At 41.4% G+C, this 27,270-nt stretch overlaps 3 protein-coding genes across 3 annotated transcripts in view; all 3 read right to left on the bottom strand.

Moving 5' to 3' along the window:
• Positions 1-454: 454 nt before the first annotated feature.
• Positions 455-2,134, bottom strand: LOC310814227 (uncharacterized protein; the record flags this gene model as incomplete). Its single annotated transcript, XM_083683526.1, has 2 exons — positions 455-1,794; positions 2,098-2,134. 2 exons carry the CDS (start codon positions 2,132-2,134, stop codon positions 749-751), a joined length of 1,083 nt encoding a protein of 360 aa, XP_083539652.1. The 3' UTR covers positions 455-748.
• LOC310814566 (molybdenum cofactor biosynthesis protein 1-like) lies at positions 1,667-27,010 on the bottom strand. The gene is made up of 11 exons (XM_083684054.1): positions 26,946-27,010; positions 13,454-13,589; positions 12,508-12,675; positions 9,692-9,856; positions 8,626-8,687; positions 7,603-7,714; positions 6,776-6,888; positions 5,932-6,042; positions 5,559-5,679; positions 4,755-4,817; positions 1,667-1,794 (listed from the first exon to the last, which is right to left on the bottom strand). The coding sequence occupies exons 2-10, from the start codon at positions 13,518-13,520 to the stop codon at positions 4,762-4,764; spliced, it is 975 nt and encodes a 324-aa protein (XP_083540180.1). The 5' UTR covers positions 13,521-13,589; positions 26,946-27,010; the 3' UTR covers positions 1,667-1,794; positions 4,755-4,761.
• Positions 25,593-27,270, bottom strand: part of daam2 (dishevelled associated activator of morphogenesis 2) — a 98,122-nt gene continuing 96,444 nt past the window's right edge. Inside the window, exon 26 of the mRNA XM_083684053.1 lies at positions 25,593-27,015. Coding sequence (XP_083540179.1) covers positions 26,797-27,015 — 219 coding nt within the window. The 3' untranslated portion in view covers positions 25,593-26,796. The remainder of the gene's footprint in view (positions 27,016-27,270) is intronic.

Below are 27,270 nucleotides of genomic sequence, written 5' to 3'. Positions count from 1 at the left end.
TTGTTGAAGAGAAGGATGTCTATGCTTGCTCTTCAGGGTCTAGACCCAGGTTGCTTTTATTAGTACTTGGCAGCAAATGTTTATGTAAAAAAGCGCTATACAAATAAAATGTGATAAATTATTTGTCAAAGCAAGATGGTGGATGCCTACCAAGTATTTTCTTTCACCAGTCCAGGGCCCTGTTTGAATACTCTTTTTCTTCCTCCCTTCTTTGAACAGCCCACCTCATGTTTGATCAGTGACTTCCTCAAGGAATGAAGGAAAGAAGGCTGTATTTTAAACAGCATTAGAACAGGCGCAATTCTTTCACAGTAAGGCAGACAAGGGTAAAAAGCCACAGTAGACTATTGACGTTGTGCGTACTCATGATCATTTATTACCAACTACTTAAGATGGCCCCTAGAGATGCAAAGAAGAATTATGATCAAATATTTCCAGAATTTGACATGGTAAGTGAAGGTATTGGCCTGGTCTTGCGTTAACCAACGCAATAGGATATAGGATATCTATGAGGGTCTTTTTTTAGCAAAATAATGATATGCTGGGATCATATTAATGATGAGATGATGAGAAATATAATAAAATATTTTGGAAAATAGTTTCAAGTCAATTCAGGGAGTGGACTGAAATACCATTATTGGAATGAAAATAATGGACAATTCTCAATTCAAGTATTTTATTTAAATCAACTTTCCTGAACTGACCCAAACCCCTTAGTGCCAAGTCGGGACCAAGTTAAGGACAGGTGTTAGGGTTTGTGGTGGAAGTCCTTCTTGCCTCCCGTCTTGCTGAGCAGCCTGACATCTGTGATGGTGATGTCGTGACTCACGGCCTTGCACATGTCGTAGAGCGCCAGAGCAGCCACAGTGACTGCCATCAGCGCCTCCATCTCCACGCCTGTGCGGCCCGTGGTGCGGCAGGTTGCCGTGACAACAGCCACATGCATCCCCTCGTCGAGGTGGAAGGTGACAGAGGCGTGGTCTAAGGGGAGTGGGTGGCAGAGGGGGATGAGGCTGGCGGTCTGCTTGGAGGCCATGATACCCGCCAGCTGAGCCACCGCTAAGGCGTCACCCTTGGCCAGCTGGTTGTCCCGGAGCAGGTGGAAGGCCGAGGGCCCCAAGTGAACGCTGGCATGGGCTGTAGCGCTTCGCCTCGTGGGTAATTTCCCACCCACGTCCACCATGGAGGCCCTGCCTTGGGCATCAGTGTGGGTCAGTTGGGCTGTGGTAGTATCCTCCAGCTTGGGGGCCTCCTCTTTGGGATCATCTCTGGGGCCTTGTCCATGGCACTGCCTGATGCTGTGGCCCAGTGTGGGCCCTGTGTTGGCGTTTCTCAGTAGTGTGCAAAGAGAGGAAATGCCGGGGAACATTGTGGATTGACTCTTCATTGAGTTTGGACTCCTTGCTTGTGTGTACCTGAGACAGTCTGTGTCATTGTAACTCAATGCATTTGTGCGTGTGTCAGAATCAGCCACCTTAATTTGGAAACAGGGGGTGGTCAGTGTGGGGGGGGCTACACTAGTGGCAGCGGCACCCCCGAAAAGGTGTTCTTTGACAATATGGGACCACTGATGGGTCCCCGAGCAGCTGACAGCAGGTGCTCCTGTTGAAACAGTGCAGCCTGAAAGGCACGATTCGTCCTTACTGTGCTGGCCACCCCCGCTGCCGGAGTGGTACAGTCGGAGGGACATTGCTGAAGTGAGAACTGCAGGAATAGGGAGATGGGGTAGGGTGGGGGAGGCCCCCTGGCTGTATAGGGCCTTGTAGAGGGACAGGGGCCTTTGGGAAGTGGTGCCTGAGGGAAAGAGAGACTTTGTTGAGAGAATTGTCTTCAGGGCTTAAACAGACAACACCAGATGAAGAAGAAGAATATACAGTAAGACTTTATTTGACATGCACACTATGACATACCAATGGCACTGTCATGACCATGACTTAAGAGGTGTCATAAAGTTTCATGTTCATTAATCACCACTCATGTCAGGAAACACAATGCTGTTGTGAGTGGTCATTAATGAACATGACACTTCATGACAGCTCTTAAGTCATGGTCATGACAGTGCCATTGGTAGGTCAGAGTGTACAAATAAATTGTTACCGAATATACGGTAGTAAAGCATGATAACGTCAGCCATTTTCATTGTTTTTGTCAGCAATTCATTGTCTCTAAAACGTTAAAGCACATCTTGTAACATTTCAATCATCTATGCCGTGTGGCACTAAGCAAAAAACATATGTCTTGATAAGCTGCGGTGCTTACCCAGAAAGGTCTGCTACGCAATGAGTGAAGGAGGTTGGGTGCACACGCAAAAAAAAATGGCTTTTCATTGCTTTTTAAGTTGAGATTTATTAATATAATGACTTTAGGACTGCCTCACCAACATTTCAGCTGGGCCTTTCTTTGCCTGCTGTTTGGGAGTGCACCTCACGTCCTTCGCTCAATCATTCTGTCATCAGATTTTTGAAGGAGAATGCTGACTCATTTTCAAAGTGGTTCACTTCATCAACTTCAATGAAAAGGATTGGCACAAGTCACAGTTTTAAGGTAGTGGCTGTTGGCTGGGGTTGTCCTTGGTTACTGCCCGGTGGAAACTGGCTGGCCCACCATTTTGTTTAAATGTGTGGTGTTACAGCTTGTAAAAGTAACCAAGACTGTTTTGCTAAGCGACTGCCATCAAACAATTAGTTCAGAGGTAAAATCACAGTAAGGTTTGAAGTTACAGCAGCACACAGACAATCTGCTCTGCTTGTTGTTTACACACCTCCTCTGGGACTGCGGAGCAGCAAGGAAAATGCATTCAGGTGACCTATACACCGCTATCTCCCAACAATTTCGCTATAAGCCTAAACTTGTCAGGGTTGTTGTGTTGATAAACTGTCTCTTCGGTTACTTTTGCTAAGCACAATTGTGTTCCATGATGTTTACCTGAAATAGTGGACCAGACAATTCGCGGACTGCAGACAATGCCATTAACACTAGTCGTCCCAAACAGGTCCACGGGCACGTGTGACCCTTTATAATAAAATAACTCTTTAACATAATAGCAATTTTAAAATACCACAAAGAAAAAAATTTGAAAGCATTTTAACGACTACCACAGCTTTTTCACATCCTGAGGCATGATTAACACCTGCTCCCAAAAAGCTGTAGCTTTTACCCTCATCATGGTGAATCCAAATTGACCTTACAGTCAGGGCTCCAGAATGCAACCACTTGGTCGCATTTTGCGACCATCTGACTTTGATGTGCGAGGAAAGAAAATTGTTGGTCGTACCAGATGCAAGTTAGAAACAGAAAATGGTTAGGCCTAACTTACTATACCAAATAGATATTTAAAAACTGTGATAGGGAATGAAGCGCTGCCATTCACAAGCATCCGCTAGAGTGGCAGGTGTTCACTGTGATATTTACCCGCCACAAGAAAAATGTACTGTAGGACTACCCGCATTTAGCACTTGGCAGGTGTTAATTTCGGACCCTGCAAGTTGTGTGGCAATATAAGGCTATTGTATCTTGTATGCATATATATTTAGCTTTTCTCTCATGAGATCTCTCCATTCAATATCCATATGACTTGTCTTGGCCTATACTGTCAGTGTTATGCATGCTGCCTGGAAGTGCCTTCTCCCACATGCAATTGCGATGTCATGATCAAACAATGCTTTTGTTTTTTTATTATCAAAGAATAGGCAGTGTAGGCTATGTAGCATGCAATGCATTTATGTATGCGTTTGTAAATAGTAAGACCATTGTAATGTGAAGAGGAATGTTTAGCACACACATACTGTAGCACAAGTTATCTCTGAATGCAATGGCAAGGTAATTTCTAAGATGATTAGCCTACAAATCTTTTCTATTGCGTGATCAAATTTGGTGCAACCAAATCATGTGTGTTTAGGCTACAGTATGTGTGTCTGCGTGAAGGCCAGTGATGTTGAAAACAATACTGAAAGTGGGCAGTCAATGCGTAATGATGTGGATAATGGATGAGACAAATAATTTTCTCTCCTGTGTGTGTGTGCGTATGCGTGTATCTGGCGGGTTTATGAAGTTTACCTCACAGTTATGAATGGCTTACCCATTTCAACCGTAATGGCTCAGCAAAATAGACAGACAGACAATAATAGTTATTTGCATGATCAAAGCGATTACATGAATAGAAGCCAGTGCAGGGTGCACCATATTTTCTAAACATAGACTTACATTTGTTTTACTCAAGACAGTTTTTCTGTCAGTCTATTAGAACTTTTTCTCCACCTAATATATGCCATTTAGCTGATGCTTTTATCCAAAGCAACTTACATTGTAGTGAGTGCATACATTTTATGGTCCCAGCGGCAATCGAACCCCCAACCTAAGTGTTGTTAGCGCCATGCTCTACCAACTGAGCCACAGAGGACCACCTGTGTGTGCAGTAGTCAATGTGTTATTCATAAATTAATTGTTTCAGGCGCAATCCTGCATATGGTGCCTTTAAGTCCTGACTAAATACAACCAGTTCATTATTTTTTGCATGGTATTTAATTCAATGATTACACTGTTACACTAATTTAAAAAATAAGGTCTCCAGACATCACTCTGGGTACTTTGGTTAGTAATGAGGACCCGGGGATTCTAGTGTTGAGGACTGCAGACGGTGCCAATAAGGACTGTGAAGACGGTGCCATTAAGGTGGAGAGAGAGAGAGAGAGAGCAAGAGGAGAGAGAGCGAGAGAGAGGAGAGAGAAAGGGTGGAACGAGAAAGTGTTACGTACAGCCATGTCACCCACCGATGAGGATCATAGGTCTGTTCTTCATCTGGGAGATGCTGAACATGCCTGAGGGAAGAGAGAGAAAGAGAGTACAAGAACTTTAATGAATGAAGTACATTCAATGAAATAGAGATACAGTTGAGGAATGCAGTGAGTGAGTGTATGAGGATTTCAAATTAATAGTCAGCTAGAAGATGAGAGAGGGAGAGAGAAGGAGAGAAAGAGAAAGACAGAAGTTTCTCTGACAAGACTTTGGCATGTATCGGATACATTGGAATCCAATCTATTGGAGACGACGCTGCTAACTGTTAGTCTGTGCTGCGGTAGCAAAGTAGAGAACTGAGAACTAGAGAAGCTGCCACTACTGGCCTATGAGGACAACTCAGGGTAAGATATTTCACCAAAACGTGAAAACAGGCTGAACCATCCCTTTACTGGTGTGACAGGTCATGTGGTCAAGGATTTATCCGGGCCCTAAGTATGAAAGTTCTGACATGGCCACAGAGTGAGAACGTTCACAGGGAGAGTAAGGTGGTGAAAGACAAAAGGACTGCTAAAACAGTCAATGGAAAAAAGATACACAAGGCGAGAGACAGAGAGCAGTAATCTCTAGTTTGAAATTCAAATCCGTATGCGATCGAAGCCCTCAGTGATTAGGAAGTCATTCCAATGCAGTTTAAACACAGTAGCCCATTCCAAAAATGGACTGAGACATCTCCCTTGATCATTGGCCTTTCACAGGGGAGAGAATGCTAGCTAGATTGATGATCACTGGTGTGTGTCTAAGCTAGTAGCTACTGTGTCTACCTGCATGTTGTTTCTTCTTCCTGCCCACGGCAGCTCCTATGATCTCCAGCAATTCTGCATCAGAGGCTCCAGAGCGCAGGACATCCCTCAGAGAAACCTCAGAGTTCCCAAATAAACACACCTAGGTAAGGGGGGAACAGAGAAATTAATACACACGAACACACATAAAAACAGAGTTAGACTCACACAAAATGAATTGTATTATTATGAATAATGGTAATGTGTACCCCTGCTTATTAAGGCGTTTGGTGGAGCCTAGAGTGTAGCACCAGATACAGTATACAGTGTCCTCTTATCTTAAGCCACTTATCTTAAGTTAGCCACTTATTAGCCACCCCACAGTTTACACCTCACTGACTAAGCAGTGTTTTACCTTGAGATTGCCGTCTGCCGTGATGCGTAGTCTGTTGCAAGAGCCACAGAAGTGGTCCGACATGGAGGTGATGAATCCCACTTGGCCCTGGAAGCCTGGTACCTTAAACATCTATAGGACAGAAGGAACGGGGGACAGATAAAATAGAGTTGAAGGCCAATGGGTGCATTTCAAGTGGCTTCCTCTACTCACCTTCAGCTTTTCAGGTCCCCAGTGTCCCTAAGTGCTTCCATTTTAATTAGCATCTGATTTATCATCCAAGACCATGTGGGTGAACTCACTGACCAGTAAGACAATTGAGCCAATCAATTAAGCCTTGAGGCCTGGGAGATGTAATGAAATTCATTCTGGACTACACCTCAGCCTCAACAGAAATGGACGACGTCATCATAATTGAAAACCCGGCCAGCACACTAAATATTTAATTTGGCCGGCAATGATACAGGCATGTTAGAAACAAATCTATGCTAGGACCAGGGGCCATTGGCAGTCACAATGCTTTTTTTTTATTTTTATTTTTTTTTATTTAAGAGGTCTTTAGGAGGGACAGGCTACATCTTGTCTGTCCCTCCGAAAGACCTCTTCATCCCCACTACCCCCCTGTACAGTTTCTCTACTGTAAATACATTTTAGCATTGTGACTGCCAATGGCCCCTGGTCCTAGCATAGATTTGTTTTTCTTATGATGACTGATGGATAGATGATTCACTTACTTAGACAAATGTATTTGTTGTAAGTTGCTTTGGATAAAGGCGTCTGCTAAATGTAAAAAATGTAAATGAAATGTAGATTAATAATTCAGAGATTTCAGAGAGTGTGTGTGTGTGGGGGGGGGGGGACTGACCTTGGCCGTGTCCGTCTGTCCAATGGGAAGCTGTTCCAGGCTGGGCCACTGCTGTCTGATGTGGTCCAGCATCTCCTGGTAGCTCACCATCTTCTTGAAGTTCCACTTGTTACCTGCAGGGGACAACAGCACTGGTGTAACAAAGTAAACATTGCCATTCTTTCTCTGAGTCAGGAGCTTATGTACATATACAGATATGCATCCATCTCTACTGGGGTCTGTAAATCAATCTTAGTTTCTGGAGGGATTAGTCTACATTTTCCATATTTTTCATGAAATCGTTTTACTTTTTTATGGTCCTGCTATGAAATGCATTAGCACCCTGACTTGCAATCTCAACGTCGGTGGTTGGAATTGTGGCTGGGACACATTTTTGTTGCTCTTGCTTCTGCTTGATAATGCATTCCCTTGACAACTTACCTAACCCTAAACACTAAAAGTTAAATGCCGAATACTGCCTAACCGTCACGCAAGTCTCATTCGTAGCTTTTCATATGAACCAGGTCATAAGATTTCATACGAATTTGGTGTACTGCTTTGTGGATGAATTCATATGGATTAAGCGTTAGGTCCTATTGCCAATAGGGTGCACTGAGAACAAAAAACGACTGTATGGTTGCTAGTGGCTATGCCAAAGAATAGAAGTTGTGAAGGGGGTTATCATTCTGCCATTGTGTGAGACCATAATAGTAAGGTAACTAGCTATATTGACTGATAATCTGGGAAGAGTCAAATGCCTAGAAAGCTGTAGGAGGGATCATTTAAAAAGCAATATGTGGATATCTGGAGATGAGTAATGAACCTATGGTCTAGGATGGTCAACTCACCGTCAAAGGGCATGTACTCGATAAAGCGCACCTCCAGGGGCTTCTTCTCTGTCAGGAAGACAAAGTCCAGGAGTTCATCCTCGTTCAGGCCCCGCATGACGACACAGTTCACCTGCAGAGGGCAGCAACACGGAGCAATGTTACATGTGCCCTAACCTACACTTATCAGGCTGTGCATGTACACATAGCCCACAAAAACATGTGCAAAGACCTGTGCAAACACACACACACACACACACACACACACACACACACACACACACACACACACACACACACACACACACACACACACACATCAACTTATATATGCTAACACACATGCACGCAGTCACACACACACAAATAAAATCACAACCACACAATACATGTGAAAACAAAGAACTGAGTGCAACATAAATTAATAACACACACACACACACACACACACACACACACACACACACACACACACACACACACACACACACACACACACACACACACAACAATGTGTCAAATGCTGTATAGGCAGTATTCATATCAAACCCAGTGTTTGGTGAAACATGCAAAGTGATGTTCATCTACCACCTGCCTGACTACAGTAACTTAATGTAACACTGGCAGCCAGCTGCTGAATATATTCTGCTTCTCTACCCTCATCCTACTTGACATTTTGTACAAAAGATAACCAGAAAATACAATAGGTCAAAAGTTAGACACTCATCTAGTCCATTGTGAATTCATAATCATTGAATGTGACAAGTAAGGCTTTACAATCCAAAGGTATCTTTGTAAGTGTACAATGTGTGATCTAACTGCCCAAGGCTGGGTTTGATACCATGTCACCTACCAAAATAAGATCACAACATACTCTAGAAGCAATCGTAAAACCATGACCCGACTAAAACATAGGCATTGGTTGGGAGAAGGGAGACTTCAGGTTTCAGGTCGGTGACATCACCGCGTGAGGCTAACCATAGCCATCCACTGCATAAGCACAAGAAAAGGTCAGTGGAGTGAAGTGTGACTGTGGGTTGTTACCTTGACAGGGTTGTAGCCCATCTCAATGGCTTTTTCGATCCCCTCCATAACCTTGTGGAACCCTGGGAAGAAGAGGAAGGCCACTGTTAAAACAGAGCTTCAGTACTGGTCAGCTGGGCAAATTCATCTAAATAAAAAAAAGTGTTGCAAGTAAGGCCAAAGGATATTGTAGGATAGGATAGGAAACATGGGCTAGCCCTACTTTTACAGCCAGGTATTAAGCAGGTATAAGTACTCAGTAGAAGTTATTATCAATTATTTTATTTTTTTTCAATTTGGCCTCCTCTACATGGTAGTTTGACATGATCTATTCCCAAATAGAGAAGAAAGGATAGGTTGTTGTTTGAAACATGGGCTGCCACTGGATTTATAAAGACATTCTTCCTTATACAGCTCCTGTGTTCTGTTGTATTCGTTTGTTGAACTCTGCAGGTTTTTATCAACATAGGCAAGCCCTACACTTTATCATGTAGATAATATTCATGGTATCACAGTATATTTTCCTTTTGCCTCTCTTTTTCTGTAACAGGCTGATCACTTCACATGAACTGATAACATTGTGTCAAAGACAACATTGTGACACAGACAAAGTTTTAGCTTATTATCAAGGCTTGTGAGCCACTCCCTCACAAAGTAAGTCACAAAGGTCAAGGCTGTGACAGAACTGTACTGTAGCCCCCTCACATCTTTTCCTGTCCTTGATACTGTATATTAGCTTCAAAACATTGTGTTACGGTTTATCTTCTCATGTGAAATCATCCTACGTTTGCAATGTAGCAATTACAATTCACAATGTATCACATTACGTGTGAGCTCACTAGTGATCAAAATAATTGACTAAAACGCTTTTCAGGAGATGAAAATAATCTGATGGTGGTTATTGTTTGTGCGCTCTGTCGCATAAATAACCAACTAAGACATATGGAACTAACTTCCACACAGGCATTAAATTTGAAGCAATGGGGCTTTGAAGCAAACAAGACACAGAACTTGTGGGACACGATTAAGAAAGCAAACACCCCGAGCGAGTGTATTTTATCGTTTGCCTCATACAGACGGACAGTACCTTTCCGCCTCACAATGAACTCAAACTTAGCCGGCACTAGGGTGTCCAGGCTGATGTTGAGCAGGTCCAGACCGGCTTCCTTCAGTTTGGGCAGCTGTCTTGCCAGGTTCATGCCATTGGTTGTGACAGCAATGGTCTTCAGACCCTCCAATCGCCTTAGTTCCGCTGTACAGGCAGACAGAGCGAGGGACACACGGACACACGGACACACAAACAATGTCACAACACAATCTAAGAGGGCACATAATCCTAGAGTCATGGCTCAATATCATGCTTTGTAGACAACAAAGTAAATGGGGCACCATTAACAGAGCATGCAGCTCACAACATTGGATTTCACATCACTTGCAAGATTGTCTCCTGATCTTGTGTCAACATAAATGTCATGTCATAATAAATAAATCACAAAAGCAAACACTCAAAGGCCATTTACTCTAGCTGGTTCCACCTCACAGTCATAGAAAACACACTATAATGAATGACCTTTGACTTCAAAAGTGAATCCCCGGTGAGTAGTCAGGTGATGTTGAGCCAGGAGGGATGGTCACTGTTGATCATCACATTACCATCATGTGAGCTGTGCCCTTATGGTCACCCCTCCAAGTTCCTACCTTCTGGAACATCGCATTTAGACTTGCTGGTGTGGCTTGTTTAGCCGTGACGTGTCCTGGCTTTGGTTGTGCAATTTCCCCCTTCCTATTTTCCTCTTCCAGCATATCCATAGAGTCACAGATTAGAGACAACCGTCCTAAGATATCACATCACTGGATACAGATCCATTCCCCCCTCATGCGGATCATCTCAAGCAGAAAGCATGCATGAAGAGTCCAGTTGTGAGCCTTGTTACCCTACGCATTTACAAGCCTCTACACTCTGGGAGTAGCCTTATGAATCACTGATAGTTTTGGTTTACAAAACCTTAGATCACTGCCACTGTACAAGACGAAATCCACTCCAGTCATAATCTGTGCTAAGCTATTTTGCTCCTCTCTTGAATACCCTGCAGTATGGGAAGTAGTCTGTCATTAGTGTTGCAAATAATAACAATATCTAAAAGAAATCATAAAATAGGCTTGGTTATCGTGACACCTACAGAGGAATATTGTCTTTTATCAGGGAGCAGAGTAGGAGTCTGAGATTTAAGTAACGCCCAAGAGCCTTGCTAGAGCTCAAGTGAGAGACTGACAACACACTACTGAGAGAGGTCGGCTGGGCTGTCACAACTCACCATTTATGGAGAACAGACACCCAAAGAACAACTCTCAATACTTCACCTATCAAATTTATATCAACCAGATGGAAACATTATCTGCTCATTGTTAGGAATAAGTAGGCTAGATGGATATAGAGCGCAGGTTAGACAGTACATTGTCACATGTCACACTCCACCCCTGGGGAGGTGGGCAGTTGAGGTCAGGATCCAGGGTGTGCGTGGCGATGACGAAAAACGTATATGTTGTATTGTATTGTATAGTGTTCATGAAATGCACCTGTTGGGTTTCATGCCAAATATATAATAGAACTTAGATGACTGTCTTTTTCGGTAATGCTTTCTTTTACAACCCGGTAGCAGCACTTACTACTTAGAAAGTACTGAGTAAAACCATTATTACCTCATAGTACATATTAATTATACATGTGGTTTCTTTGAGATTCATTGACACCAGCACCACTATGTGCCATACAGTACCTGGTAGTTAGCAATTGCACTGAATTCACTGAGGTAAGTACCCATTGTTACCACATACTGTAGTTTCTTAGCAGTAAATACCGGGTAAATAAAATGGGCTGTAAAACAAAGCCTTAGCATTTTTCTCTCAACCAATGAGGACAATAAATGAAACTGTGCTTAGTATACTGGCTATACCACAGTTGAGAGCTGAAAATTCAATAAGAGAGAGCTGCAATTCCACAATATAGGCACACACAGGGGTGCTGCAAGTTAATGAGCACACACACAATTGACTAGTCAAATAAGATCAGACATTTTCTATCATTTAGTGATGCAGAAGAGTTGATTCACGTGTTTGTATCCTCGTGACTTGATTGCAACAATGTGCTATTATCTGGCTGCCCAAATTCTTCACTGAAAAATCTCCAACTAGTACAAAATACAGCTGCTAGAATCCTTACTAGAACCAAAAAGCATGATCACATCACTCCAGTACTTGCGCCTATATTGTTGTCCCCTCATATTGTTTATGTTGTTCCCTCATATTGTTCATATCATATTGTTTATATTGTATTTATTGTTTAGTATTTTTTAGTTGTGAAGCACTTTGTGTGACATCTGTCTATGTAAAAAGCACTATACAAATAAACTTGATTGATGAGTTGTAATGTAGAAAACAAGATAGGCACAAGCAACCTGAAGAACAAAAAAAAGAAGTAATGATAGGGCCCAACATTGCTGTCAACATCTGAGTCATTTCATAACAAGTCGTATTCAACCAGTATTTAACCCTGAGGGTTGAGGTGTCCTATCCCTTTTACATAACCTCATATTTGCCTATGAGAAGTGGAGTGAGAAAACAATTGCAGTAGAGAATGTCAGTGTAGACATGAGAAATATGACCTGCAGGCAAAGTGCAAGGTAAGGAGGTTATGGAAGAACTTGTTTCAAAAGTAATGATGAGTGTAATGTTTTTGGACTGATATGCAACAACATAAGCAAATGTTTAAGTCTGTGTATGAACCAACAACTTATGAATTAGAAAATCAGCTTTTTCAAACCAAATAGAAAATTGAAAACCAACCAATTGAGTCATACACTCCATCACCCACGCTCTCCCTCTATTCCCCCCTTTCCTCCTCACCGATGATGTGCAGGACGTCTGGTCGGATGAGGGGCTCTCCTCCAGTGAGGCGAATCTTCTCCACACCCTCTCGCACAAACAGGCGGGCCACGGTCAGCACCTCTGCAGTAGACAGGAGCTGGGCCCGGGGCGTGAGCTTCACTCCTTCCTCTGGCATACAGTACTGGCCTGCAGGGGGGCGATGGGGGGGGTCACATGATATGGGGGGGGGTCAGTATTATTGAGCTCTTATGAGGCAGAACAGAGTTGTTAACAATTAGCAATTTGTAAAGACATTCAATAGACATTCTATAACTCTGAAGTATCGTCAAAGCATTTTAATAGCCTGTAAATCTAATGTTCAGAAGTCTTTTCTTTTTCTTTTTTTTTTTTAAATAAAATTTGCTAATAATAAATAAATAATTTCTTTGAACAAGAGTTGTTTTGTTTTCATTCAAAACATGTTTGAAGCATCAGGCTTGCCTGGTTACTCATTTGAAAATTAAGCTCAAAGGCAAAAGTAGGTAATTGGGCATGATGCCCACTTCCATTAGAAGAGAGATGCCCATAAAAGATAGTTAGCTAATAATGTCATTACCTTTACAGGAGTCAAACAGTAAAAGCTCTTAATGGGCTTTCGCTATTCTACATGACTTTCTGTAGGACAGGAACAACGCCCCACTACTCCTGTTTGATGAGGCACACAAACAGTGCAAAGGAATGTCTTGCTACTGTCTTGCAGTCTAATCAAAGGTGGATGAATTGAAGAAAAAACTAGATGTTGAAGATAAAAGCGCTTCTTTACATCTTTACATTTCAGCATTAAAGGCCCTAATTGGAGTAAAAAAAAAATGGTTTTATTCAGTGTTTTTTTGTTTCAACAATCATTCTATTTGTAATTCTCTCTTCTACCACAGAGGAAATAAAAGGAAAGAAAACCCTTTGAAGCCCTCCTCTGGGTACTTACAGCGGAGGTTGCACTTCTCTGTCAGGGAGATGCGCAGGTAGTTGTGCCTACGACCAAACCCATCCATGAGGAAGGCTGAGAAAGGCAGGACGTCCTCGTTCAACCTCTGTCTCTGGCCCCCTGGGACTGCCAGCTCCTAATGATGGAAAAGGACACAGAAAACAACAGGGAGGTCAAGTCAGTTCAAGGAGGGTATACAGACTTATTCATGTAGAAGAAAATACTTCAGTATGGGCTATTCCATGGTAACAGAATGATGCTGGGACTCCAAAACAAAAACCCTTGATACAGTAGTAACGTTTAACAAACCATACAAGTCCATGCACAAGGACTACTTCTAACAATTCCCACTGAAAGAAACACAAAAAAACGTATCTGTTAAGAATTGTGTGGATTCAAATGTTGGTAAAGCAATCACCATAAAATCTCCCTGGGTTTTTTATGTAACCACATTTCCCCAAAACTCTTTAAAATTAATATTTTATGAAATATGTCTGTAGAAATAGTCGGTGTAAGCTATCATATGATACCTTGAGTTTGACAATATCTCATTTGGTTGTCTAGCTACAGTAAGTGAAGTGGATTTACATCCAGTAACAGAATGACTACTGTAAATGGGTCCACTACAGAACTGCATAATTTCTGGATTTTAATGTCATTCTGTATGATGGAGCTAAAATGGGGAAGCAAGGGTAGAAATATACAATAGACACTCTCATTAAGGTAATAATGTATTATTTTATTAACTTATATATAACATTTATAAAGGACATTGATAAAAACGTCCAAACACAAGAAACCTTGCCTTTGAAACTCTTCATTTAATTTAATCTAAATCAGTCACATTTGTGTTTTTCAGTGTCTTTTTCTTCATTATACTAAAGGAAAATAGTCTACACCTTTGGCAGCAAAATGTTTTTGGGAAAAAAATTAAATACAAGTAGGCCTATGCCATGTGTAGACACACACAGCGACACCCAATCTGCTCCTAGTTTGCCTCAGAGATGAAAAGTTATTTATTGTCTGCAACTGGTGTGGGAGGGACCCTAGGTCTTAGGGACACCACACCATATGTTTCAGTGTGCTCTTTAATGATGAAGATAAATCCCTTCATGTCCTTTTTGTAGACGTGTGCAACACGTATAGGATGTCATCATTCTCAATGGAAGTTACCGCTTCACCCTCACTACCCCCCCTATACTAACCCTAACCCCGAGACCTCTTCACCCTCACTACCCCCCCTATACTAACCCTAACCCCGAGACCTCTTCACCCTCAATACCCCCCCTATACTAACCCTAACCCCGAGACCTCATCTCCCCTGCTACCCCCCTGTACAAGTTCTCTCCTGTTAATAAAATATACTTATAAAAAAAAAAAATTAGCCTACTGGCATTACGACTGCCAATGGCCCCTAATGTGAGCATTGATTACTTTGTCTTATGATGACTGTTGGATAGATGATTCACTTACTTAAACAAATGTATTGTTGTACGTCGCTTTGGATAAAGGCGTCTGCTAAATGCCATAAATGTAAATGTAAATGTTTTCAATGACTACTGACTAATATTTTTTTTCTAAAACATTTTTTTAATGGGTTTTGATTTCAGGCTGTACGACAAATATAGTAACTATTTCAAAGGGGTATGATGACTTTCTATAGACACTGTATTACATATATACATATATTTCATGCTTTTCACTCTAGCAGAGGGACTATTCTATTGTCACTTTATTTTGTTGTTGTTTGTGATGTGAGCTGCTGTAACGCCTTAATTTACCCTCGGGGATCAATAAAGTACCTATCTATTTATCTATCTATCATCTAGACTATTAGCTTTCATTTGATGCCTAATTTTGATGTATTTCACATTTTGGTCCTCAAGGGTCCTGTTACACAGAACTGCCTGTATCTAAACGGCTTTCATCCACTTGTGTACAACACATAATGCATACCTAAAAGTTTGCTAGTATCCTTTCAAAAGACACTAATGCTCTGTCTACAGTGTGGAAATGCATTTCGATTCACTAAATGCAATTATTACTACGAACAATGGTGCCTCAGTATCAGGCTAAATCTGTGTCAATGAGCCAAATGCAGGCAGATCGTGATTCTGGCAAACTGCACTTACCTGACCTATGTAACTAATGGGACAGTTAAGCATCTTTTTTTTCTTTTGGCTCTACACTCCAAAAGTTTGGTTTTGAAGGTTTTTGTGTACATATTGGTTTCACCATTCAGAAATTACAACACTTAGAAATCGCAAACAGGCTGGTAGACCTAGGAAGACTTCTACAGTGGATGACCGAAGAATGCTCACCATGATTACGAAAAACCCCAAAACAACTGTCCCACAGATCAGGAACACTCTCCAGGAGGTAGGTGTGAATGTGTCAGAGACTACCATCCGCAGAAGACTTCACCAGCAGAACTACAGAGGCTACACTGCCAGGTGCAAACCACTATTTCACCACAGAAACATGATGGCCAGATTACAGTTTGCTAAAAAGTACCTAACTGTGCCTGCACAGTTGTGGAAAAAGGTTTTGTAGACAGATAAGACGAATATTATCATGTACCAGAATGATTACAAAAGAAGAGAAAAGGATCTGCCCAAGATTTACAAAATACCACCTAATCTGAAACATGGTGCTGGTGTTAGGTTTGGGCATGTATAGCTGCCACTAGAACTGGCTAACTTGTCTTCATTGATGACGTAACTGATGATGGCAGCAGCAGAAAACAGAAACATATTGTCTGCTTGAGTGCAAGCAAATGCCTCCAAATTCATTGGATGGTGCATACAGTAAGTCAATGACCCAAAACATACAGACTTATTGCATGCAAAGGATTGTCCACCAAATACTAAATATGAGTGCTTAATATGGATAAATCGGTCCTATTACTTTTGGATACCATAAAATAGGGGGACTATGCATACAAAGTGGTGTCATTTCTGAATAGTGAAACCAATATGTACACAAATACCATCAAATAAAAGCTGATAATCTCTACTTTAACCTCATAGTAATTGGTTGATATCAATTCTTCACTGTCTCATTACTTAGGCAGGGCACTCTATGTCCAGGATGTCCAGGACTAACTCGTAGGCTTCCATACACTGTCTGACAGCTAGTAGATAGGCATACCCAAACGGCCTCATTTAGGCTTATGACCTGTATCGCGGTGTTCAGTAAAAACGAAACGTTTTAAAACGTGGGAGGGCACTAACGTGGGAGGACACCAGGGAGGGCACTAACTGGATTTGTCCTATGAGAAAAGAGATCGTTGCAACACGACCCACCGCACTGTCCCGACGGCACCCAATACTTCGGCAATATCAATCAGTCAATTAAAAAACGGGGCACTAAAATACGTGCCTGGGACACGTTATTACAGAGTAGCAAATGTGCGTAGGTTACCTCACGCTTGACGCGTTATTACAATGTATATCAGATCAGTTACCTGCGCCCATGCATGTTCTGACAGCTACTTGGGAAACTTGATGGTGGTGCTATATAATTACAACTACTTATTACAGCTAGAAGTATTCAAATACATAGTATAATATTGTCTTACCTGTGTGGTCACAATGTTCTCTGCAATATTGAGGCTAGGCGCTGTACTTGTGTCTGCGAGCGATATGGCTTCAAGTTCATTTTCCTTTTGCGCACTGGAATACCATCGCCGCATCTTTTCTGTTGTGCCTGGTGCGAATAGTTTCGTAAACTGCGTTGACAAGGCCCTAACATCGGCATGTCTGCCTAATGCAAAACGGCAGCACTTCCTGGCTTGGAAAGCCATAGCGAAAATTCTATTTAACAGTCTGAATATCCGTTAACTGTCAAAGGAAGACACTTTGCAGTCAATGTTGATATCTTAGGTTCGCATTACGTCTCCAGAGTAGCGGGAGGCACGCTCGAGGGGGAGTGGGCATCTACAGCCAATCGTCTCAAACTGCAACTTTGCAGCATTCTGGGTAGTGTAGTTTTACCTACATACTGTAGCATTTAAAATTTCAGTTGTGCAAATCAAGTATTTTCACCATCTACTAAGTGAAACAATTACTGAAACATATGTAAAAAAAAAAATTACTAACTAATATAGTTTACATGTAAAGAGCAGTATATAAACAGTTACCGTCCAATAATGACCAAGGTTTATAACCCTACTGTAGTGTACATTATCATGAAAACCTTTCACCTCCAGAGTCATTCAAAGAAACAGAGTGTTTATTTACACGGGGAGCTTGCCCAATACAGTCAGGTAGTTAAACATCTACACACCAGCAAGGACCTTTCTCTTACTTGAAGACAATGCTCCAGAAATGTAGGCGTAAGCTCTAATTTAACAGTGAAGTGAGCGTTAAACTCAAGTCTTAGATTGCCAGAGGGAATGTAGAATAGTAAGTGTACAAGTTTGATTTAAATCCTAACGAAAAAAGATGATTCAGAGGCTCCCTACTTGCTTGTCTCGCCAAATGTAATGAACACGAACGAGTTATAGACAGATTACTAACGAGAGCACCTCGCTACACTCTTAATGTCATATTAGTCAGGAATCAATTATACAAATAACCAGTTAATAAGAGATCTCTACTCACGTGCTATATGTCAGGAGTAACTCTCCTAATTATGAGATAAGATTCTAATTGCCGAAATTACAATGCCTCACACACCAAACAGACACTTTAACCATATTGTGCGTCGAGCATTGAGTCATGCAAACACAAACTAATTGATCATAAAGATATATCTAGGCATAACAACTTAACAACAAACAATAACTGAATATGGCTGCAGTACAGGCCTGGCAGAGCATCACCAGAGAAGACACCCAGTGTCTGGTGGGGTCAATGGGTCACAGACTTCAGGCAGTTATTGCATGCAAAGGATCGTGGACCAAATACTAAACATGAGTGCTTAATTTGGACATTTGATTAATCTGTCTCACTTTTGGGTACCCTGAAACAGGGGGACTATGCATAAAAAGTGTTATAATTTCTCAAAGGTGAAACCAACATGAGGACCAAAGCCGTGTACACAAATACCAATAAATAAAAGCTGAGAATCTCTACTTTAACCTCATAGTGATAGTTTGATTTCAAATCCAAACTTTTGGAGTGTAGATCCAAAAGAACAAAAAATGCTTCACTGTCCCATTACTTCTGCATTCATTTAAAAGTAACAACATTGATGTACCATGTACACATATTGCCCCTTTAACACATTTTAACTTTTAAAAATTAATTCTCTTTGTTAAAAAAAAAAAATTCTCTTCGTTCCGACTCCACTTAGGTTCTAACAATACCTAAGCAGCATTTGTATGTGTAGTAGCATGTAAGGCTACTGAATGAAATGTCTCTAATTTGAGGATGTTTGCTATGAATGAATTAAATGCCTCACATACAATAGATGCCACAACTAGAATTTGCTCCAAACATTGCCTTGGATGTTGTCAACGATTCATAAGTACACTGACGCAACTAGAATGTGACTACCCTTAAAGAAGTGTACAGTGAGTGGAATTTGACCCCATGGTGCAATGCTTTTCAATAACACACCACCCACAGAGGTAGTGGCTGGGTACATATCTGGGGTCAGCCTCCCGAAATCATGGGGATTGCGATAATGACATTTATTACACTAACACCAGTTTTGTTGTTGCTGCATTCTAACATGTGCCACTCCAACAGAATAGATATCACATTTTCATTAATATCTTTAGCCCAATGACAACAATTGTAAACCCAACCTCCATTGAATGCCCCTTCAGCCTATAGTATGCCTCACCATATCACCTGTGTCAATAGGGGCATCTAGTGGTGAATATTAGAAATGTGTTCTGTGTAGCCTCATAGCATTAGTTATGTTAATTACAGTAGGCTATTTGCATTTAGGCGATTGCAAAATGATGGGTCTAAATATTATTGAGAGTCCGCGATAACATAATACTTTAAAGGCCTTGTTAAAAGCCATATAACTGATATATTTGATTTATTAGGTGGGCTTGCAACTATTGTTCTTTGATTTACTTATTATTAGGTGGGCTTGCTGAAGCAAGTCCAACTATTGTTCTTCGACATACTTATTAGGTGGGCATGGTTCAGCAAGTCCAACTATTGTTCTTCGACATACTTGTTGTTATTATTATTATTATTATTAGGTGGGCTTGCTTAAGCCCATACTGATTAACCTCTTAATTGTTTTGATCTTTCTATACCTCCCCTCTCTCATCTATCCATCCTCTCTTTCATCTGTCTATTCATCCATCCAATCAACCAACCAACCGAACCAACCTATCTAATGTTCTTTCATCTACTTAGAAAATCTTCATCAACCCTGATAAAAGCTTTCTGATACCTATTCAACTTTTTAAACTATTAACGTAATCATTATCTTGTATTAACAATATGTTTTCCTGTTAATACGAGATAATTTCAGTATGACATATTAATGTGATAATGATTTCATGTTAACGTGATAATTATCAAATAAAAACAACAGGATTTTTTTTTTTTGTGGTTGGCAGCACTGCGCCACCGTAAGTTGAGTTCTATGGTGGAAGCATTAGAAATGATGTGTGTGTGTGTGTGTGTGTGTGTGTGAGAGAGAGTGAGAGAGAGAGAGAGAGAGAGAGAGAGAGAGAGAGAGAGAGAGAGAGAGTGTGGAGGTGGTGGTTATGTCAAATTATTGAATAATGAATTGAACAGTTAATGTTGTATAGAGTCCCCATTTCTTTATCCAGTGCACGTTATGTTGTCCCTCTCACGTGTTCACTGATTCAGTATTATTGTCATGTTTACTGAGGAGTCCAATACAAGCAATCATTAAAAGATTTTGTTGTAATATCAAAAATTAATAAAAAACACTTCCAAGCCACCTTGCAAAGCCTCCAAGTGCACCTGAAGTGATTTGTTGATTAATGCTTTTTTTTTCCTTTTTCAATAATTGAAAGTGATCAATGTACCTGGGCTTCTCTGTGCAGTAACCCCTCTCGCCCTGTCCAACGCCTTGTCCAAAGTGTGCAAAGCTCTTTACATTTACATTTTTGGCATTTAGCAGACGCCTTTATCCAAAGCGACTTACTGTGTAGAAGTTATTATTTCAGCATAAGAGGGCAGTATTGAGCTTTAGATTATACCCTTGTTTCACAAGACCCTAAGTACCACTGTGTTTTACTAAATATATATATATATATATTTTTTGTAAAGCAAAATAGATCAGTCTTTAGTCAACAGAGTTAGCAATAATGACAATTAGGAAATAAAGGACAAATTGCAAGGGACAAAAGTTTATTGTAACCCTACAAAAATGACAAGGCGAGCAAAAAAATAAAATAAACTACAGAAATGAAAAAAAAAAAAAAAAGAAAGGTTGTCATTCTTCTACATGTCTGAAACTATGCAATATACTCCGACCACAGTATAATTATTCATATTTATATATTTTTTTATATAACATTTTATTCTAATGCTGTGTATACATACAAAATGTAGCAAACTAAATAAGGCAAATAAATAGAGGTACAATTTACAAGAAAATGGAACATTCCTCAACTTTCTATTTTAATTACCTTTTTACCTTATCTCAAACAAGAACGGTGTACACAATGTTTTAGAACTGTACATCTTTCCATGGAGCGTTTGTCAAATCAACCATAAAAATACTCCTTACAATTCTACAAAATAGGGTGCAACTTTTCTCAAGCAATGTAACGTGATTCCATATTGCAAGCATTTTAAATGAAAGGAATAGTCAACAGACCACACTTAGTGACTTTGTGCACCCCTCTCTGGGCATGTGGGCCAACGCTAAGTGCATAATCTGACAGAAATGTGGTAGTGGTACGCAAACATTCTCCACGTTACACCACAGTACGCAAAGCAAGTGAGACTGTACAGACGAAAAAAGTGAGGCTTTAAAAAACTTGATGCACTCTCACAAAATTGGAGCACCCCCCCATTAAGGAGCATCACTCTCTACAAAACACTTATGTCGCCACAAGTCCTGTCCTCGTAATACACAATATTAACTGTGGTGTGACGCCAGCGGCCCAGCCGGAGTACCCAACCTCACTTGCATTTTGTTTTTCTTTCTCCATCTTAGTGTGGGATATCCCACTAAATCATCACAAGCTGCACCCTTTCACCCGGGGGAACCTAGCCCACATTGGTTTGGGAATGGTAATGTCCCATATTAAAAGTGCATTCAGCAACAAGCTACTTTTCTCAAATGTTTATCTTCTGACTCCACTCGGCCAGTCAATGGCCAAATAAACGTACCCATAATGTGTAACAATACAAACATAAAATAATACTGTTGATTTAGAAATACCACTTGGTACTGTTAATAATCTATATAACAAGGATTAAAGCTTTGAATGAAGATTTTAGGCCATGTTGTAAAAGGGACTGTGTCACCACCAGCAACTGATACATCGCTGTCCAAACAATGAAAATAAATCAAAAAGCAAAAGGAAAATATTGGAAAATCAAATAGCCCTAAATACCCAAAAAACATGGATGTTGAGGAAAGAGCAATTATGTTGGCAAAAATGTAGATTTTTTCGTTTCCTTCAGTTGGGTCATACATTTTTCCAATGGGGGCAACATTCAAAAGAGTCTGAAAGTTGGAAAGGGTTTTGTTTTTATATTCTGCTCACACCCTCCAAAAAGGTACATGTGGGGGAAATAGGCAAATGGTTCTATGAACCTCACAGTGTGACATCTCTGCTTGACGCACATTATGAAGATTAAACTCTTTGCGGTCAGATTTAAAGAATTAACCCTCAGTTTGATGAGAGCCTCCATGGGGTGGCTCTGGGAAGTGCAAGATAATTGATTATGGACAGATTAAAGCTTTTGTAATACCCCCAGACTTGAAGGGAGCCTCAAAGAGATTTCCACATAGACGGCAGGGATGCCACTTTCTGGTTAGATAACTGTTACTGTGCTATGTATGCCAAACTCAATTCAATGAATGAACTCCTGCAGTATATGAATGATATTCTGTAAAAGGTGCCCATGATGAAAAACAGAATAACAATCCGTAATACACCCCTAACGAACGGTGAGTAGACATGATGCTCCTCCATCCAAAACGTCCATCCATTACCAAATGATTAATGAAAAGAGATCTCCGGAAAGACGGCAGCACAAAATAATTAACACTAAGGTACACATCCCCTCCAAAAAGAGCAAGAGGCACTTGAAGGTGAACACAAATGCATTACAAAATAAGTTAAAAGTGACTCAGAGGAGAGGTGAGACCAGCTAGTGACAGGGGGGGGGTCATCTTTTCAATGTAGTTATATAAACTCATTATAAAACATAAGGGTAGCTTTAACTCCACTACCCTACTGTACAACATTAGGTAGGGATGCCATACAAATTGTGTCTAAAGTTGTTGTTTAAGCTGGACAAAAAGTACAAGTAGCAAAACTAAAATACCAGTGTCTCTCTGTCCATAGCGTTTCCATCATCAGTAACACCGGATGGAGGCGCTTTTCGATTGCGTTTCATTTTGGTACATTCAGTGTGACTATTAGTACTATCTTTGGATACTCCTCTTTAAATTGTATTTGCTGTGAGATGGCACTGCGAGCTGTGGGCTATTCATCCTTCATTGCCTCATAAAACACAACTGAGTGTCCAGGTTCCGGTCTCTATACATTAGACAGAGCAGGGTGGTTTAATTCTTTATCTGAAGTTGCCTGCCATTATGTATGAACCTAAAACTGTCCTAAAAGTAACAGACATGCCTTTCTCAAGAGTTGTGGGCAAAGTCTACAGACCTCAAACACGCATGTACACAGACACATACAAACGTGTGCACGCACACACACACACACACACACACGCACACGCACACACACGCACACGTACACACACGCACATGCACACACACGCACACGCACACGCACACAAGATTAGCACAGGATGTGTCCATGCTTAACCTGGCCTTAAAAGCCAAAAGTACAATCCTTTTACTCTACTCTTGGGCCCCTCACATATGGACCCACACTGTATTACTGTCAACGTGGAACTCCAAGGGTCATCATTGTATTACTGTTAACGTGGAACTGGAAGGGTCATCACTGTATTACTGTCAATGTGGAACAGCACAAAATTCATCAAAGTGAATGGGAGAGCTGCAATTTAGAAAAAAAATCTTCTTGGCTGGTATTTCCTGAGCTGTAAAATGATTTGCTCCATTAAACACTAACATTTGATGGAAATAGATTAATTATTTTCTTCAAATAGCATGTCTAATTCGATGCCTGAATTCACTGAATTGACTCCAACTCTCAACTTCTTATCCACCCACCCACTCACCCCTCCCTCCCTACCACCCCCCTTCTGTCATCTCCTCTCTACACCGCCTCTGGTGCCATGGATGATAGCGGCCATGTTTGTTTAGTGTTATGGCCCGCTCCACTCTGCTCCCTGGCAGGCTCTAATGGGCCAGAGAGGGGTTCCCAGACTTCTGCCCCCCCCCCAGGAATCTGCTCCCACTTCTCCTTCAGGAGATTTGACTTCATTTTGGTGGAAAGGAATGTCCTTCTTGACTGGGTTTATGAACTGTACATCTGTGTGACTGGGGGAGGGGTTAAGTGCATGTGTGTGAGTCTGTGTTCGCATGTGACTGCACGCATGTGTGTTTGCATGTACAAGTGTTTATTTTTACACATGTGTTTTGGAGTCTAAATGTGTTTATGTCTACCCCTTCATTCCACTGGCCAGATTGCAGCATGATCCAGAACCCTCTGCCCTTTTATCTACCTACCCACTATGTCTGGGAGCCAATCCCCCATGGTGCAGAGGAGTTATCACCCCAGGAATGGATCTCCCTCTTGAGAGAGAGGACCTCCACCCCTCCCCTCTCTCCCTAAACCTCCACCCACATCCATAAGAATCCTCTAGAAGGCCACTGTATGTCTCACTAAGACAGACCCAAGGCCAAACCATCCACATACGTGCAGCCTTTGTCCTGCCTACTGCTAAAGGATTTGAAATATGTATAACAACAAAATAACACTAGGAATACATCAAAAGTGAAAGAGAAACACCCAAGTGGACTGCAGTATGTGGACTGTATGTCTTGTTTGTCCATGGAGTTTGTGGCAAACTTGTTAAGGAATGGGACCCACTTCCTAAGCCCAAATATTACACAGGAATCAGAGATGGGTAGATGGATGGAAGATAGAGGGAGGGGTTCTTTCCAGCCTAGACACATGCTAGCATTTTTTTGCATCATCAGTTTCTTGTCATGTTTGCTTTTATACTCAACACTACCAATAGAAGCACTGAGACCACTCCAAGAACATTGGACACACTTTACCCAAGTGCTGTGTACATCATTATTTATAAAAGTACAATTAGAGATCTACTGTGGAGTGTCACAAATGACAACGTCAGAAGAAAAGAGACAAGAGTCTTGGTATCAGGACCATCAACCGCCATGTTGACTAGCAGCAGTTCTACTGGTGACAACCAAATAACATCCACACTTTGCATGGACATTGAACGGGCGAAGCTAGCTGCACACACTATTGCCACACCTGTCTTACTAGGGGGGTATAAATGATCAAATGCTTATGTTAGCACCATTGACATAGATCCTTACTCAAAGATGTGCATAGATTTGACAACATATTGTTAGGGGGAAAACCCCAGTAATTTCTCTTCTTGTCTATACCTGGGTGTTTGGGGTTCGGCTATGTGGGCATGGGAGGAGCAAAGAAGCATAGGAGTGGGGTTTAGAAACTTTACAGTGCAAACAAGACCTGGACGTAAAGGACAGGGCCTTCTTTTTTCTTTTTTCTTTTTTTTGTACACAAAGAGCAAATAAAAGAAAGGTAATCACTTCAACATCAGTCAATTGAAATATGAACTCCAAACACCAACATAAAAATGCATTGGGTGTATAAACAATACCAAAATGTCATAAAACATAAAAAAAAAAAATGCAATTAGCATGTCTGCTCCTAAATATAAATATATAAACGCCTTCCTAATTGCATTATGTTTTGTATTAATATATATATATATATATATATATATATATATATATATATATATATATATATATATATATATATATATATATATATATATATATATATATATATGTTTGTGTTGCTTTGGCACAGGATAATGCCGAAACAATCCTCCTCTTTTTCTCTTTTTTAAATCATTAAAGAAACTGTATAGTAGAAAGTGAACTTGACCCTTTATTGTGGCACAATACCATTTTGGGACCATGGGAAAGTCATAAAATGGCCCACATATGTTTTCCTCAGGAGGTGCTGTGCTCTGGCTGGGAGTGTATCCTCAGGAATGCCGCATGGTGGAGGAGGCACTTTGGAAGAGGGTGTCCCAAAGGATGCCCATGTGGCCACAGTCCCCCAACTTGGACTCTGAAAAGTGTCCCTTCACTTCCTATCATCCATCCAAACTGCTCCCATCTCCTCTATCCGTCGACACCTGCTGCATTGCGTAGTGAGATCAACAGTAATGTTGCCGCAACATCTTTGCCAGTAATAGAGGAGTTTTAAAGCTTGGTTTTTCTTTGAATCTTTCCATTCCCTCGTGACGTAGAGCTACAACCTGCCAGAACAAGCACTCCAAATAGAGAGAGACCACTGCCCTCTCCTGGTCTGGAGGAGTCACTACATTGGTCACAAGCTCAAAGATAGAGGTACAACAAGGCAAGGCCTCCCAACCTCATTTCCTATGTTCTCCACCAAGACCCGGGACTGTTTGAGAGTGACAGTTTGGTCAGCCAATCCTATCTCTCCATGATGCTTCTATGTACAGTGTGATAAGCTGATCCAAATACTGACATCGGAGATATCTTGCCTGTGTGAATATGTTTCAGAGCCAGATATCCAGCGATAGGAAAGTTAGGGCTGTTCTCTGTGTGTGTGTGTGTGAGTGTGTGTGAGTGTGTGTGTGTGTGTGTGTGTGTGTGTGTGTGTGTGTGTGTGTGTGTGTGTGTGTGTGTGTGTGTGTGAGTGCGAGACTGTGAGACAGAGGAGGGGAGTGAGTTATAGAGGAGAAAAAGAGAGAGAGATGTGGTTAAAAGGGGGACAGTGCGTTCCAGTGGTCTGTCTGTCTGTCTGTCCTAGTGTCCGTCGTCCACTCACGAGGAAAGGATCAGAGCTGGGTTGAATATGATGGTGGAGTGCTTGGTGGGGGGTTTACAGTTTCCAGAGAAGTTCAAGTTGACCAATAGTCTAGTTTCCTTCCTGTAGTGGCATGGCAGGCACAGTCCAGAATCAACCAGAAGTATCCTTTACACCACAACCCTCCAAGGTCACAGGCCGCACGGTTGTGGGGTTAATAGTTGACCTTGGTGACCGGTCTCTCCCGACCGCCCCCTTCCACCAGCTGGTTGACGGAGCGCTTGCGGTTGCGTTTGAGCTTGGACAGGTCCTTGTCGAAGACCTCGCCTGAGCGCAGCGCCAGAACCAGGTCATCAAACTCACCCCCAACCTCGTCTGTGGCTCCACCCCCTGCCTTCTTGGCCCGACGCTCCCGCTCCCGCTGTTCCTTCAGCTGACAGGGTGAGAGAGAGAGAGAGAGAGAGAGAGAGAGAGAAGAAGCAGGGTTGGGGCAAATTGCTTTTCAATTCCAGGAATTCCGGAAGTGAATTGAATTCCAATTAGGTCATTGAAAAAAGGGCATTCATTTTCAATGTTAACTATTGTTATTTCACTCCATAGACTAAATTATTAAATGTATTGAAGACATTTGTTCATTCCATTTTCGGAGAGCCACAGCAAGGGGGGTGTAGACTTTTGCTAATGGGTC

This window comes from Argentina silus (genome assembly GCF_951799395.1).
Source record: "Argentina silus genome assembly, chromosome: 13".
Lineage (NCBI taxonomy): Eukaryota > Metazoa > Chordata > Actinopteri > Argentiniformes > Argentinidae > Argentina > Argentina silus.
This window is presented reverse-complemented; position numbering and strand designations above follow the sequence as displayed.